Raw genomic sequence first — 17699 nt, forward strand, 5'->3', positions numbered from 1 at the left:
TACCCACTTAGTTTTGTTTTTAAACTAGTATTCTACTTAATATTTTTTTGTGATGACTATATTACCTAGCAAGCGTGTCTGTGATTGTGAAAACAATATAGCAAAAAGAAAATCCCTGGTGATACTATTTGTGTGTGTTGTAAGCAGATCTTGTTTTACTTTTTATGTTGAATAATCAGGCAGTGTGTTCCACAGTGAAATCACAGTTCAACAGTGAAATACATCTTACCAGTTAAAAAAATCAATGTAGAGATTTAAGTTTTCCTATGACTAAACATCTACTGCAGTGAGCAATGGTTAAAGCCAAATTATAAATTCTTAGAGTGCATGACTGATGATGTTTTAAAGTAGAACAAAAACATTGTTCAGGAGCTTAGCAGCCGAGGATAGGAGGAGATGTCTTGATATTTATCTAGTCAGCTTTCTTGCCTTTTTTCTAGAAGATGATACACATTAGTGATGTCTTTGAAATCCTGAGGTATTTGCTTGTGTTCCTTTTGTTGAAATTTTATGCAAACATCTAAACAGTAGCTGACAACCTAGCTTGAAAAGCTTTGTACATATGCCTTTTTAGCACTGAAGCTTTAGTTTTCTAAATGATTCTGATGGCAATGGTGTGACTTATTCAGAAGTTGTGTCAAAGGCCATGCCATCACTTTAATGGATTGTGGTACAGATTTCAATTGTGATATAAACAATCAGTTTGAAACCAAGGGAAGATTGTTTGGAGTAACTACTTTGATATATTTTCCATCAATGCATGGTAGTGGTGACATAAGGTAGAGACGGGATTGGTAGTGCTTCAGGGAAGGAATGCTTTTAGTTCAAGGAAATTCTGGAGCTCAGAACAGGCATTTATGAAAAAAAGTACAATTTAGATGAGTCCTGAGCTTAGAAGTACATCCCGGACTGAATTGGTCATATTTTTTATTCTCTGCATTTTATGCTACTTTGACATCTTGGGCCTTGCTAGCTGGGGACAGATTGCCCCTTCCAAGGCTTATTAACTCCTAAAGATAGCCGGGATTCCTATGGATAGCACTCCCTTGGGTGTGTGCCTTTCATATGCACCCCAGCCAATCTGGAGCCCTTACACACCACCTTTATTGAGTTCGCACAGTTTGACCCACCTGTGCGAACAGCACCTCAGGGCAGCTAGCTGGCAACTAGGGGCAATCCTTATACCCCAGAGCCTGCTGAAATTATTCAAACTAGGCAGTTCAGAACTATTTACCCTACCCTTCCTTGCCTTTCCTGAGAAAATGACAATAAAGGCTGTGCTCATGTTTTCCCCTAATTCTTTCCGTCTCCAGATCAACCTGGTACTTTCCCTTGTGGCCTTTTATGGAGTGGCTTGCCCTCTTCTCCTGGGAACTATGAATAATAATAAACTCTTCTTATGAAGACAGTTGTCTCCATGTCTCACACTTACAATAAAAACAAATCCTGGGTACGTTGTATTTTGTTTTATTTTATTTTTTAAAAGATTAATTTATTCCTGAGAGAGAGAGAGAGAGCCAGAGAAGGCAGAGGGAGAGAGAGAATCCTCAAGCAGACTCCTTGCTGAGCCCAGAGTCCAACGAGGGGCTTCATCCCAGGATCCCAGATCACAACCTTAGCCAAAATCAAGAGTTGGGATGATCAATCGACTGAGCCACCCATGTGCCTGTCCTGGGTACATTTAAAACATGAGCCCAGCTGTCTTCGGGAGTCTCCTTAGCTACTCTTAGCTAAGTCTCAGTTCTAGCTCATAATTAAGATGGGTAGAAATATCTTAGGCTTCTATGGTTTTTCCATTGTTTCTGTGGGCAGCTAATTCTACACCTTTTTCCTCCACTCCCTGGTTATGGATATTGAGAAATCTATGGAAGGTATTTCTTTTGAGAAGAAGTAACAGACTTTGGTGTTCGAAGATCGTAATCTGCCCACTTCTCCTTGGGGCGGATAGGTTGTAGCTCTTCTTAGAGGATGGGGTATGTGGGGGAAAGGAAGAGCAGTAGTGGCCATAAGTCCTGGGAGAAGGGGAGCTGAGTGACCTCAGAGGAAAGTCCACCTGCAGCTACTCACAGCTGAAGAAGACACAGAACAGATTTCTCATATTGCTGCCACTTATGACCTGGAAACAGCCTATGGATTTCTCTGGCAGGTGGTTATTATGATACTTTGTTTTGAAACCTTTAGTGACCTTGTCTGCATCTTACTGTATAAACAAGGATGCTTCAGTAGAAAAATGCTGTGGATATAAACATAGTAAACCTTCACTGAAGAAAGGATGACATTATATGATCCTGGCAAAGATATATTCTTGTTTTTATAAAAAGTAGAGGGAACATGGAGAAAAATCATAAATTTAATGTTCATTAAAGATGAGTTGTATTTTAAGCAAGAGATTCATGTGAGGAGTTTATACCAGTGTTTAGATTAGAATTGGCCTTAGAAGTTTACATGAGAGTTTTTGTGGCCTAACATGCTTTTATGTGTTAAAGAAGCTACAGCCCTATGTGCTATGGCATTTCTTGTGGCTACATATTAGGGAAGACCTAGTCAGTGTATTTTTTATATAGATTCCCCTAAAGATTTAGACTCATTGAATATTGACAAGTTGATACATTCTCTTTTCATGTGTGGCACTCCTGGGAATATCTGAAATGTAAAATTTATATTCTTATCGTAGTTGCGTTAGCAAATTTAACTAATGTAAACATCAGCTCAGAGCTTGCTGGGTGAAGGTGGTGAAACCCTCAGCCTACACCAACTTCCTGATCTCAAGTCTCAGTTGCTTCCTTTGTATGTGGGGACTTTTTTCACTTAGATTTCCCACCAGTCTGAGCCATGCTTCCAGTAGGAGGCTGATTGGTAGTTGCTGGATGACCTCTGGTGTGAGCTAGCGGGCTTTGCCTGCTTTCAAAGCTAATTCCTGTCTCTGGATTTTTTGTTTTTGTTATATTTTCTTATCATCGTTATCTTTTATTTTTCTCAGCTTTTGTATGGATTTTTCTCTGCTAGTCAGCTACTTTGGATCTACACATTCCAGTTAGTCCTCTGAATTCTTTCCCTGTCTGTGGTACATTATTTATATTATAGGCACAATGGAAAATCTTGATAGTTTCTTCCTTCATTCATAGTCCTTAATGTATATTCCTACAAAGGCATTTCCATGTTGGTAATATGTCACTATGAGCTTCCCTTGTCGCCTTTTCTTGCCTTTTTCAGAAACATAATTTCATAGTTATTTGCTTAATGCCTGGGAGTGTGAGAAGGTCTATTATCAAAAAGGAAAACTTATAAATAAATGTTGAAAAAAGCTACTTACCATCCAGAGGGCAGTGCACATAGTTCTCAGGGGCTTATAAGATTGGAACTCAAATCAGAGGAGGTACCACCATGCTTTAGCTATCTGCTGACAACTTTTTTATGTGGAGAGACCACAACTGTGTATGTTCCACTGATTGGTTCTGGTAACTTTTTGGTAGGCTTTATGAATTGTTTGGGTGTGGGTTTTATATCTTATAGTTACGGAGACAATAGACTGGTAAATTCTTCTATTTTAGGGAAAACAGAAAATAAAAGAGGAAAATGAAAACAGAATTGTGAAGTTTATTTTGTTGGAGAAAAAATAATTGAAACAGTAAAAAAAGGTAAAAAAATAAGCAACTAGAAAATCTTGAAATCTAAATGAATTGAAATTTGTGGGGAACATGGATTTTCATATGTTTGTTTAAATGAATAGTAAAGGAAGAAATCACAGTATTAGTCAGGCTTAAATGTTGTATATTTGATTGTAGAGGTGGGTAAATTGCCAAGAGGCAAATTGGTGGGTTTGTGATTTGATTTCACTCTCCTTTAAGTAGCCTTTTACCTTTTCACAGGTGCTGGTAGAAGACATGAAACTCCTAGGTCAGAGACAAATGACTTTACTTATCCTGGCACAGCAAGCAGCATGAACATTAGCATATTTGCTTTAGACCTCCTTGCCCCCAGGTCCCGTGGAGGTGATGCAGTATGGTACAGATAAATGTACGTGTAGTGGGTTGCCACTGAGGAGTAAGACTGTTCTCTGTCCTGGAGGGTGACTTTACCTCATCCCTCAAGGTTGCTCATGCACACACCACCTGGAGAAATGGCCCCAATACAGCACGGTCCAGATCTTGCATTCCTGGTATTCCCAAGAAGACATACAGGAGTGTGAGAGACCCAAAGAGGAGTGTTTGCCAATAGGTGCTATGAAGAGTCAGGAAGTACTCTTCTATTTTTTATAAGTTTTAGAACTGTGAATATAGTATTTAAAGTACAATTAACTAAAGGAGATTTTAAAATGGAAAATTCTTCTAGTGAGGTTCAAGCCGTGTATTTTCTTAATTTCCTTAAAAATTATAAAATTTATACCAAACATCATGTTACCAATGATGTCATTATATTGATAGCCATGTTGCAAATAGTTTTGGAGACTTACTGTTTGATAGATTCAGAGAATACAAAGATTAAACAACGTGTAGCACTTCTGTGCACTCAGGATTAAAGGGAGGAACAGTCAGGTAAATTATGTCCTTGTGTAATAAATACTGTGATATCCAGGTTGCTGTGGAAACACAGGGGAAGGGCACCTAACTCAGCCTGGGGTGGTATGGTCAGGAGAATTCTTGCAGGAACGTAACTTTGAGTCTTTAAAAGTTAGCAAAATGGGGGCAGCCCGGGTGGCTCAGTGGTTTAGTGCTGCCTTCAGCCCAGGGTGTGATCCTGGAGACCCAGGATTGGGTCCCACATCAGGCTCCCTGCAGGGAGCCTGCTTCTCCCTCTGCCTGTGTCTGTGCCTTTCTCTCTGTGCCTCATGAATAAATAAATAAAATACTTAAAAAAATAAAAATAAATAAAAGCAAAATGGATAAAGAGGTTGGGTATAGAGACAGAGGCACTAGAAGGCAAATACACAAGAAATAAGGAAAGTTGTTGTATTCAGCAATACTACTATACCTGCCCATGGTATAGCAGTATGGCAGCAGTAGTAGTTCACATATATGGAAAAAGACCATTGGCGAATTCTAAGTGTGGGAATGACAGGACCACATTCATTTTCGTTTAAAAACAAATGATTATGTTGGCACTGAGGTTAGAAGACAGGTGAGTTTGATGTTGGATGTGTGGTGATTCCTTATTAAACTATCATAGTAATGCAGGTAAGATTTGGTTAAGGAACTGAAGACTGACAAAATGGGTGGAAAAGAGGGGATCAGTCAAAGGAGATTTGAAGAGCACAATTGATAGGGTGCCATTAATGGGAAGCATGGGGAATAGTACAGAGAGGAAGTAATATCTGACAGATTAGTTCATGCCCGAATATGTTGAGTTTGAGATACTCATAGGAGATACAGGTGGAGATGGTACTTGATTACATGGATTTAGAATTGAGGAGAGTTTTGAACACCAAGATACAGGTTTGGGAGTCATTTATTCATTGCAAAATAATATCTACTGTCTATAAAGCATTTTGCTGGGTGCAGAGGAACCAGCATTTAATAAGATTTGCTCCTGTGCAGGTTATATTCCCATGGAGGACAGACATTAAACAGAAAAAATTGCAAATTCTTTTATTAAAGTGCTTCCTGTCTTAGATTTCAGAGCTCTAGTGTTGTCCAACTCCAGGGTAGTGTTTACATAGAATAAAATTAAAAATTTGAGCGTGTGGTTCAGGTTGTATAGGAGTTTGCCAAGGAAAAAGTTAGGGGGTGGGCAGAGGGAATTGTTTCAGGCGGAATAAACCGCATATACCAAGGCCCATAGGCAAGAGAGGTTTTGGTGTATTTAGAGAACAAGAGGGGTGATATGTCTGGAGCATAGAGAACCAGAGAGACAGAATGGTATAAAATGAAGCTGGAGAAGTTGGCTCGGGCAAGATTATTGGACTTTATAGGCAAAAAAGCAGTTTGGAATTTTTTCTAAAACAACAGTAAGCTATTGAGTTTTGAGCAGGGTACTAGGAGATTAGGTTTGTGTTTTGAAAAGATGATTCTGACTGCTAATGTGGAGAATGCTTTGAAAGGGGGCAGGAGTGGAATCTGGGAGATCAGTTAGGAATCTAGGCTGGTGATGTAATGGTGGTCTGAACTAGACAGTGGAAGCTAGTAGGTTCAAGTTATCTTCTAAATAACAGAATTAACAGAACTTGGTGATTGTCATTTATCAGGATATAGTGTGGTTGTTGGAGTCATCCAGGCTGAGGAGAGAACATGGAGGATGAAATTTTGTGAGACACCAACATGTAAGGGATAGGCTGAGGAGGATTCCACAAAGGAGAAAGAGAAGTAGTTAGAAGAGAAGAGAATCAGGGAAGATATAAGTCAAGTGATGAGAGTTAGAGAAAGGAAAATGTTGTTAAGTAAATGCTAAAGAGTGAGTGGGAAAATGATTGTTTCCCACGTAAAAATACGTGATGTTTTAGGATGAAGAGGAGTATTATACTGTTTTTAGAGAATATTTAAGGACATTAGAGAAGTTAATTATATAATGTTAACTGAAAAGGACCATGTAAATTTGCATATTTAGCATGAATCTGAAGCTTCGTTTATTTTATTTTTTTGGTATTTTTTTTTATTGGAGTTCGATTTGTCAACATACAGTATAACACCCAGTGCTCATCCCATCAAGTGAGTCTTTGTTTAAAAGACTACATACATGAGTGTGTGTTTATGTAGCAAAAATATTCAAAGGCAATATAGCAATATATTAATAGTTTTATCTGGGTGGCAACATTATTTTGTTATTAGTTCCTGTGCAGTTTTCAAATTATGTGAGCATGTATCAAGATTATAATTAGGAAATTATTTTTAATTTTGATGTATCTTTATCATTATATGTATTTTATTAATATTTTACAAACACATGTTGAAAGAGTGCCAAATAGTTCTGTAAGGCTTGTAGTAAGAAACTGCATTGCCTGCTCTCACCCTTATCCCATTACTATTTCTTAGGAACAACTATCTTCAACTCTTTTAGTTGATTTCTTTTGCTATTTATTTTCATATCTCTAAATAACAAATTTATATTGCTGCTACTGGATTTTTTTTTTTTTTTTTTTAGATACTGTCTCTTCAGTTCTCACAGTGGAAGTTGAAAATTTGTTCTTTCATTTGTCGTTTCCAAAGCCACATACACGTTTCTTGCCTTTTCATCCTCTCACCATAGTTATTCTAATTTTGGTTAGAGTAGTATTTAATGTTTATATTATTATAACCATGTGAATGCCCTTCATAGCTCGGCCATGTGGTAGTATTCTATGATTTCTTTTCTCCTTTCTTCCTTCCTTTCTCTATTTTAGAGAAAGGAGGGGGAGAGGCAGAGGAGAGGGAAAGAGAAACTCAAGCAGACTCTGCTGAGTGTGGAGTCCTGCATGGTGCTCCATCTCACTCAAGATGAGACCTGAGCCAAAACCAAGAGTTGGCCACTTACCTGACTGTGCTACCCAGGTGTCCCCTCTTTCTTGTACACAGTTTTTCCTTGAATACATTTATTTGTTTAGAGATAGCTTAATTTTCTATGTACTTATGAATTTAACCCCAAACTCTATCTTAATGTCTAAATATCATCTTAATTTGTTAATTTCATTGTCTTGAAGACCTAGCTCTCAGACTCTTCTGCACTCTACTGGATATTCTAGTCTATACTGTTCTAATCTAGTCTATACTGGAAATTCTCCTGGTCTTTGGCATAGTTGTTATTTTAGGCCCTCTCTTTCCCACCATACCTGTTATCTTTGGGATTCCTTTTGCTTCTCTGTTTTGTGTTGGATCCCCTGTTTCCAGATTTCTTCTTTGCTGGGTCCTTATTTCAGTTGACCACATTCTCTGGTAGCTTTCTGGGTATTTGGTAGCTTCTTTTGACCTAGGAAATCATACTCTCTTCTGGGCTGTTTTGTGTGTATGTGTGTTAGTTCTTTGATTTCCTTGCTTCATTTCACTGTCTCTTGTCTATCTCACTCACTCACTTACTAACTCACTCACTGCTTTTAGAATTCCTGTTTTCTTTGGATGTTGTAGAAACTTAGTGGGCTAGTCTTCTAATTATTTAATCTTTTTTCTTCAGTTATTTCCCACTGTATTTAGTTGCACTTTATTGGGAGATTTTTGCAGTTTTATGTTTCAACCCTCTGTAGATTAAAAAAATTTTCCTGAGGGTGCCTGGGTGGTTCAATTGGTTAAACATCCAACTCTTGATGTCCATGATCTTAGGATCCTAGGATTGAGCCCTGTGTCAGGCTCTGTGCTTAACACAGAGTCTACTTGAGATTCTCTCTCTCTCTCTCTCTCTACCCTTCCCTCTGCTCTCTCTCTCTCTCAAATAAATAATAATCTTGAAGAAAACCTCTCCTATTATTAGACCTCTACTTTTGTTTAATGCTATTCTGTTTTTGTTTCATATATCCATACATTATTTTATCTCTTTGAAAATTATTGATAGTTTTTGGACATTTTCTTCTCTTGACTTGTCTGTTTCTTCCAAGTTATTCTTTTTTGTTTGTCCTTGTCTTTCCTATTTCAGGCTTTCCTTAAATGTGTGATGGTCATTGGCTATCTGTTCATGTAAACATTCTAAAAAGAGAATTACAAAGCTGCCCATTAGTTCTAGATCTGTGGATAAGGATTTATGAGCTGAGTTTCATTTCTTGTAATCTGACTTTCAGAATAATCTGGTTGGATTTTCCTAATTTCTGATATCCATATTTTTAGGATGTTATTTTAGGCTGCTTAGTTTCCCTAGAGAAGAATCTTTGTTACCTGCTTGAAGAGTATGAGCCTCTCTCCAGTGTTTTGGAAACTAAACTGGGGGAGAAGCACATAGACTTTCTCTTTATTCCTCTCTTTTTCAGTGTGAGTTGTCTGTTCTCTAAACTTGCCTTGTGTCATCCAGTAATGATAAGATCACTTAAAAAATGAGAATAAACCTCTGATGTTCTGTAGGGCTGGGAAGGAGTACTCGTCTTAACTGGAGGGAGGGAGAGGTGGAATTGGGAACTGGGAATTTAACAGCTTTTCAAACTGGGAATCTAACAGCTTTTCAAACAGAGTTTTAATCAGTCCTCCTGTTCATAATACCTTGCATCTTCCAGGAGTACCTGGTACTGCCAATTCAGTTTTCTGGAGATTCTGTCAAATAAATTGAGTTGTTTTTAATTTCCCTTTGCCTGATTAGTATTCAGATTTCTGGGATCTCAGAAGTCATTTAACACAATTTTGTTATTTGTTGTCTTCTGGATTCTTTGTCCTTATGAATTTATACCTTAAAAGTCCTTTTACTATCATATGGTGGGAGAATGTACCTATAAATGTAAGCTCAAATCATCACTTTTGATATTTTACATGAGGAACTAGTGGTTGGGATGCCTGGGTGGCTCAGCGGTTGAGCATCTGTCTTTGGCTCAGGGCATGATCCCAGAGTCCTGGGATCGAGTCCCACATTGGGCTCCCCTCAGGGAGCCTGCTTCTCCCTCTGCCTGTGTCTCTGCCTCTCTCTGTGTCTCTCATGAATAAATAATTAAAATCTTAAAAAAAAAAAAGAACTAGTGGCTAATAATAACTACAATAGATAATCACCAAAGAAATATCTGAAGCTTCAGTACAGCTATTTAGTTTATAATAAAAACAAGTGATAATGAAAATGATTTAATTAATTAAATAATTAACTTTAAAAATATTTTATTTATTTATTCATGAGAGACACACAGAGAGAGGCAGAGACACAGGCAGAGGGAGAAGCAGGCTCCCTCTGGGGAGCCCAATGTGGGACTAGATCCCAGGACCCCAGGATCACAACTTGAGCCAAAGGCAGATGCTTGACCACTGAGCCACCCAGGTGCCACAATGAGAATATTTTAAATAGCTTACCATTGCATTCCAAATGCCCGGCACTAAGTCTTCCATTTTTGTATTAACACATTTAAACATCATTCCAACTTTGCAGTTGGCACTCTTATTACCACCCCCTCTATAGATGAGGAAATTGAGGCATAGAAAGATTATGGCACTTTTATTTAGATAACACAGCTAAACTAAGAAGTGGAGGAATAAAAATGTAAATCTAGGTAGTCATGCTCCAGAACCCACACTCTTAACCAGTTGTGTGCTATCCTACTTCCATGTGCTACTGGGGTTATCTCTTTTGGTTGAGATTAAAGATTTTAATTTTCTCCTATCAGGGAGAATGATCCACTTTATTTGTCTGCTAGAATTTTTATCTTTATGTATCACAAATAGTCTACAGACATAAAATGATTTTTCTTTTGGTGATTTATCTAAAGAGAAATTACTTGTTACCTTAGATTTCTCTGGCAGGTCTTAAAAGGCTTAACTTTTTCCCCCTTATGCATGGATATCTTTTTGATAATCCACTTTTACTGTTCATTGATAATAACTTTTCAAAGATTACCTTCTGCTTCATTATACTATTACCCAAGCATACTGGCAAAGTGATAAGCTATAGGAAAATGCTTCCGTTTCAGATTTTAAATAAATATTAACTGTCTTGAAGGGGAATTATTCATATTTTGGTATATTTGGAACATGTTTTCTTGCAAACTTATAGAGCAGCATCAATTAGTTAGCTGAAGTTAGCCCTTTAAAAACATAAACAGTCTTTTTGTGTTCTTTATTTTAGAAGTTGGAAGAAAGATGCAGTTAAAGACAAGCACCTAATTGTTTAATTCTCTTTTTGCATCAAGATGTGAACAAACAATTGACTTTATAGAATTAAACTTGTTCTACTTTAGGTTTTTTCACACTCTTAAGTATTTCAATTTATGCCTGAAAGAAGAATCAAGTTAGTTAATTTTTATAGTTATTAAATAAATTTTAGTAGCAATAGATGTATTCATATTCAAATACACATGTAAAAATATTTTTTCTTGCCTTGTGCTTTATGATTTATTATGATGTGTTAAAGTCATTAAAATTAATTATTTATATAAAACAAATCTAAGAATCAGATTTAGTTTTTTTACTTGATTTACAGATTTTTATTCTTGTTTTCATGACAGTGATGTTCTTTTCTCCCTGCCCACTTTTGCGTGTTTCCTGTATTAAAACATAGCTCTTTTTCCTTCTTAGGATTTGTCACTCATTCCTACTCACTCATATAAGAATGATGCTTGAGATCCCCTCAATGTTTACATATTCATACTATATTTGAGGCTATGTCTGGTTTGTAGGGAAATGTGCTTTTTACTTTCCTGTTGGTGAGTTTATATTCTTTAAGAATGAGAGGCTGTTTTCTGATTCAGGTCCTCTAGTTCTTTTTTCCATTCATCAGTTCCTCATATTAGACTTTGGCTTCTATAAGATGATCAATAAATGTTGACATAGCAATTCCATAGAAAAATTTGACTGAAGTTGATAATTATATACGTCTTTATCATGTTTCATCATTTGCCCAGTTCTAATCAAGAGCAATACTTGCCAGTGCTAGTCTTGATTATATACTTCTTGTTTGAGATTTATTTAGGGCAAAATTAATGAAAGGTTAAAAGGGCATATCATTATTAGAGTAGAACATAAGAAAGCACTGCTGTGAAGAAGCCACACTTTTCCCTCATGTTATCTAGTAGACAGTCCTCATTCACCTGCCCCTATTACTTAATTTATCTTTTATGTCCCATCATATTTGGACCATAGTTATATTGTATTTTATAAAACCTCCTCAGTTCATGGCAGGTAGAGGGGTTTGGTTTGGTTTGGTTTGGTTTTTAAATTAACAGGGTATTCTCAATTGGAATTCTTTCACTAGAGTTTTTAAATTCTCTTGAATTTTTTCTTTTCTAATTTAATACAGTAGGTGTGCTGAAACTGAGAACACTGTGCAAGAACTGACTATTCAGTTGAATATTTGACTTGAAAGTGTAAGATTAAAAGCACAAACAGAAAGAATTAGTAAGAATTTATCTCTGCTTATTTTCCTTCTTCTGATGAATTTTTAATTTTTTAAATTAGGAATTGAAGGAAACTCTGCAACCCAAACTGACTCCTACATGTACAAAATAATAATTCTCTGAGCATTACATATCTAGCTAAGGTAGCTTTCATACATTTGATTATTTTTAAAACTTTTTCTTTTTTTTTTTTTTTACTTTTGGAAAGAAAGGTTTATAAAGAAACCGGAATACAAGAAAACGGTCGTGTTTTTAAATTTTCAGAAAAAAAGTCAAGTTCTTGAAGATCACATATAATTTTGTCTCTGTATTTCCCTTTCTATACTTATCATTGAATTTCTTAATTTTTTGGAGGTCAAGTTAAACATAAATATGGTAGGTTCCTAGGTTTTCTCTTTCTCTTCTTTATTACACTCTCATATGACTGTATTTTCTATGAGATGTTATGAACTAGCTTAGGATTTGTTGGTATGAGTTGTGGCTAAGATTTTTTTTATAGATTAAAAAAATTTTTTTGTATACTTTTTTTATTGGAGTTTGATTTGCCAACATATAGCATAACACCCAATGCTCATCCCGTCAAGTGCCCCCCTCAGTGCCGTCACCCAGTCACCCCATTCCCCCACCCACCTCCCCTTTCACTACCCTTTGTTTCCCAGAGTTAAGAGTCTCTCATGTTTTGTCTTGCTCTCTGATATTTCCCACTCATTTTCCCTCCTTTCTCCTGTAATCCCTTTCACTATTTCTTATATTCCCCATATGAGTGAAACCATATAATGATTGTCCTTCTCCAATTAACTTCACTCAGCATAATACCCTCCAGTTCCATCCACGTTGAAGGAAATGGTGGGTATTCGTTGTTTCTAATGGGTTAAGATATTATTAGTGAATTGATAGTAACTGCACATGGTGGAGAAAATGAAAGAAATTATGTATTTGAAAGGTATTTGCTTAACTACATTATAGAAGAGAAGGCAGGAAAGGGAAGGGGGTAAAATGTGGGAAAGAAAGATAAAAGAGATCAGGAGAAAAAATTGGAAAGAGAATTACCTGCATCATGATAGTTGATTATGTATTTGCTTCTGTTTCAATTTATTTGTTTTACTTGTTCTTTTCTCATTGAATTTTAAACTTCCAGAAAATGGGGGCCATTACTTCTGCTGCCTTTCAACTCCTGGATCCTAATAGTGTCAACTCAATTATCCATGGAGAGATTATCTGCTTTGTGTTTTAGCCTTTGCAAATATAGCTTTCAAGTTCTTATTGACATAAGTAAACAAAGAGGGTGATAAAGACTTTTTGAGTCATTTCACTATTTCATGTGTACGTTTGTTTACACTCCTGTGTAGCTTGGCTCTTAGATCAAACTATTCATTGTTAATCTTTAACTTAGATTCAGAATGAATCAGTTATCTCACATATTTTTTCTAAAAATAAATAAATAAATAAAAAGGTATTTTCAATTAAAAGCTTTTTTCTAGTTTATTTATTTTTTTTTTTTAAATTTTTATTTATTTATGATAGTCACACAGAGATAGAGAGAGAGAGGCAGAGACATAGGCAGAGGGAGAAGCAGGCTCCATGCACCGGGAGCCCGATGTGGGATTCGATCCCGGGTCTCCAGGATCGCGCCCTGGGCCAAAGGCAGGCGCCAAACCGCTGCGCCACCCAGGGATCCCTCTAGTTTATTTAATTGTTTTTAAATTGACTTTTAGCTTGAGCCTCTCCCACCTGTCCTTCACCCTTTAGCCCCTTTAGAGCTAAAGATCAACCCACTATACTGTTCTTTCAGTATGTAGAGCTGCAGAACCAGGTCCAAATCACTGATATTCACCTGACTCCTAGGGACTTGGAAAATATTTAGCCATCAAGGACCAATTTTTTTTTAAGATTTTATTTATTTGAGAGAGAGAGGGGAGAGATGAGCAAGGAGAGAGGCAGAGAGAGGGGGAAAAGCAGGCTCCTCACTCAGCAGGGAGCTCAATGCAGGGCTTGATCCCAAGACTGTGGAATTGTGACCTGAACCAAAGGCAGGCACTTAACTGACTGAGCCACCCAGGCGTTTTCAAAGACAGCTTTAATTGGGATAGCCTATCCATACATAAAAACTAGAAAAGGATTTTATTTTATTTTATTTTATTTAAAAAAAAATTTTATTGGAGTTCAATTTGCCAACATATAGCATAACCTCATCCCGCCAAGTAAGTGCCCCCTCAGAAAAGGACTTTAGAAGGATTTTCAGTAAGAGTTGAAACATTAATTTTCTGGTTTTCTTTTAAGAAAAGAAATATCCAGTTAGGAAGCTCTAACTATAATCCTCTTCCTCGACACAAAAGAATAACAAATGTAGCAAATTTAAAGAGAAACATCTTTTTTTTGTTGAAACGTGCTTTAAAAAAAAATCTGGGATGAACATAGAACATGAAGCAATGATCAGCAAAGAGCTAAGAAGGAAAATCGAGCAACTTCAATTCATTAAGGTGTTGCTATATATGTTGTCTAATGTGTTGTCAATTCCAGAAAATTAAACATTATCTTATTCAAATGTAGGTACCGAAATATGTTTCTGTTCTTTTGTTCTACATACAAAGCTGTCATGGCTCATATGTATCTTTATTTAATCACTTCCTATTTCCTTTTCTGTAGGGAGCTCCTTGAAATCAGAGCCCATTTCTTCGAGCTCTGTATTTTGAAGATTTAATCTGGCTTCACGAATATAGTAGATACTAAACAAATGTTAGATGAATGAATCAGTTTGTGAGCTGTGAATGTTTCTGGGTATTTATTTCTTTATTTTTTTAGGGGGAATTGCAGGTTTAAAAATTAACAAATAAGGAAATGTTAACCAGGATGTGCTTTAACTTGTACTGTGTATTTGGTTTAGTTTTTAATTAAACATCTCAAGTCGTTACTTTCTCATTTCTAAGTCGTTACTTTCTCATTTCTAAGGAAAGTGTATGTGGGGATCACATACACTTTTTCATAACTTAGCTGTTTTCTTACCTAAAAGCTAAATGTGTTAAGTAAATTTTAAATGTTGGATGAGACCATCCTCTATCTAATACTTTGTACTTTTCCAGGGATGTTTATACACATTAAGTCCTATCCTGAAAACAACCTGAAAGAGGTACAAATGAGAAAACTGAGGCAGATATTTATTTCAAAGCTTGTAAATTTAAAACCTAGGATTTGGGACTTTTGAATTTCTAGTTCAATGTTATTTTGTTTTTACCTTGTAGACCCTGTTAAAATTTCTTGTTGCTTATTGTTTTAGTTTGCTAGGGCTGCCGTAACAAACCACCACAAAGTGAGTGGCTATAGCAACAGAAATTCATTGTCTTCATAATTCTGGAGGCCAGAGTTTGAACTTGTAGTGTTGGAAGGGTGGGTTCCTTCTGAGGGCTGTGAAGGAAGGATCTGTCCAGGCCTCTCTCTTTCCATCTTCTCCCTGTTTCTTCACATCATCTTCCTTCTACATATGCCTCTTTGTCCAGATTTCCTTTTTTTTTTTTTTTTTTTTTTTTCAGATTTCCTTTTTAAAAGGATACCAGTCATACTGAATCCAGGGTCCTCATTTTAACAAATTATATCTGCAATAACCTTGTTTCCAAATAGGGTCACATTCTGAAGTACTGGGGCTAGGATTCCAATGTATCTTTTGGGGAGAAGGGTGCTATTTTACCCATAACACTTACCCTTTAGTAAAAGAAGTCTGACTGGAGGTGTGGACTTTCTTTCAAAAATCTTAGTAGAAACTTCTCATTTGATCGTCACTGTGCTGTTACCTCGCAGGTGAAATTAATTTAATACCAATGGGGAAGGCATTTTTGATAGAATCGTCCTTGTTGTGGTTCTTAGAGCCATAGAGTTTTCTAATGATCAGTTTGTGAAAATATCCATATTTATGATTTTATTTCCCTGGAATTTTCTTATGGTAAAATACACAAAGTTAACTGAGAACTAAGCACTTCTCTGGAGGCTAATCTCTTAAAGTAAATCTATCTGTCACTTCATGCTCCAGCTGTTCTCTTGTGCATCTAAATGGCCTCACTTCCCTCGAGGACTTAGGCAGATGATAGAAGAGTCTCTGAAGGAAAGTTTAGGTTAATCAGACTATCAAGTAGCTAGTTTTTAAAAAATTATTCCATAAACAAATGATGAGAGGACTTCTTGAACAGTTAAGATTCAGAGGGAGTCAGGGAACTCTTTACCATCATTTAGATAAAATCCTAATTAACTAGAACCTGGGTAACTGAACTGTTAATTTGAGCCCCCCCTCCCTCCAACATAATGCTTTAAAAAGGAAGAGGTGAGTTACACAAAATAAAGGCTGTTCTGGGTCACTGGATGCTTAACTAAATCACTTACATATTATATGTATTATAATATGTATAATTGTTATCACTGTCATTTTCAGGATGGGCCAAGGATTAATATAGAAGTAAATGATGATTTTGAGGCAAGGCGACGTTCTTGGTTATATACACGTTAGCTTTTTTTTTTTTTTTTTTTTTACTTATTAAAACTGGAAAGTGAACAAGTGTATTTTAGCACAATTTCTTTCTTTTAACATGGGCTAAAACAACGCTAGATTAGATTCACGCACTTGGGTTCTTGCCCTGATTCAGTTCCCAGTTGAATAATCTTGGACAAGTAATTTCACCTTTCTAGGCTTCCTCTTTTATCTGCAGTGGAAGATCTGCAGATTTTGCTGTGAAGCGTTATTATTCTGTGAAATAATTTGAGTGCTTATTCTATTGAAGACTAGTGCAGGTTTCAAAGAAGGAAAAAGAATGTTCCTTGCCTTCAGAAAGGTTATAGTATAGATAGATGGAAAGCTGTGATATGTGAAAAGTTAAATAGTAGTGTGAAGTAATAATATGAGGTATAATATTAATACATGCTGTGAGCAATGTGGACTTCTATGCTATGCATTCTGGGGTGAATGAGTACATATCTGTAGAGTAGAATCATCTGAAAGTAATTGCACAGAACTGAGGATTGAACTAATTTCAGGAGGCTGTGTTGACCACGCATAGATGAAGGGAAAAAGGGGAGTATCTCAAGGAAAGGTGTAAAGGCTAGAGCTGTAAGTAATACTGATTTGGGACAAGTCAGTTCACCTCTAAATTACAGCACAGATTCATCATGAGTATGTTTGATTTCCAATATGTCCAGTTTAAATGTTTTACTACTTTAAAATTTTACTTGTTATGAGCATTTATGGTCAATTAATTTAAAGATTTTCCCTATAGTTTGGCTTATACTCAGGGATAAGATGAAGGAACTGAAAGAAGGATTGAGTCAGAAAAATTCTGAAGTAAGAGGCAGTGGTTTTAAATAATTGGTTTTGCACAGTTGTTGATTAGTTGAATCTAATTGGGTTGCATTTAATTGTCTCAATGTGTTTGTGTTTTTTAAATACTAAATTGTGTGTGTGTGTGTGTGTGTGTGTGTGTGTGTGTACATACAGAACCTGAAAAACAGTGGATTTTTATGTAATGGAAGTAGTAAAGCTGAACAGATGGTGGTATGGCAGGGGACCTGGGAGCTGGTGATGGTATTTCATAAGACCTGTAGGTAACTGGGAAAGCATGTATAGGGTTACAGTTTTCACAGGAGTTGGTGAACTAGAGATCGTGAAAGCCTTACAGAGCCTTCACACATTGTGACCATGCCATCATTAATTATATACCAGAGTGGAAGGATTCAGAAAGGAGAGCTAAGAGTACCAGATGACCAAGGAGAATCCCCAACCCTCTACTTCATTACTTAGGTAACACAGACA

The 17699-nt window shown here is 36.4% G+C and overlaps 1 protein-coding gene across 5 annotated transcripts in view; it reads left to right on the top strand.

Annotated features, from left to right (window-relative positions):
• SSBP2 (single stranded DNA binding protein 2) overlaps positions 1 to 17699 on the top strand; it is a 284275-nt gene that overhangs the window by 32435 nt on the left and 234141 nt on the right. Inside the window, exon 1 of one of the 5 annotated variants that reach the window (XM_038532431.1) lies at positions 3999 to 4017. The exons of the other annotated variants lie outside the window; for them this stretch is intronic. Within the exon in view, the coding sequence (XP_038388359.1) occupies positions 4016 to 4017 (2 nt within the window). The 5' untranslated portion in view covers positions 3999 to 4015. Of the gene's footprint in view, positions 1 to 3998; positions 4018 to 17699 lie in introns of those variants that run through there. 5 annotated transcript variants of the gene reach the window in all.

Source organism: Canis lupus, chromosome 3 (assembly GCF_011100685.1).
Source record: "Canis lupus familiaris isolate Mischka breed German Shepherd chromosome 3, alternate assembly UU_Cfam_GSD_1.0, whole genome shotgun sequence".
Lineage (NCBI taxonomy): Eukaryota > Metazoa > Chordata > Mammalia > Carnivora > Canidae > Canis > Canis lupus.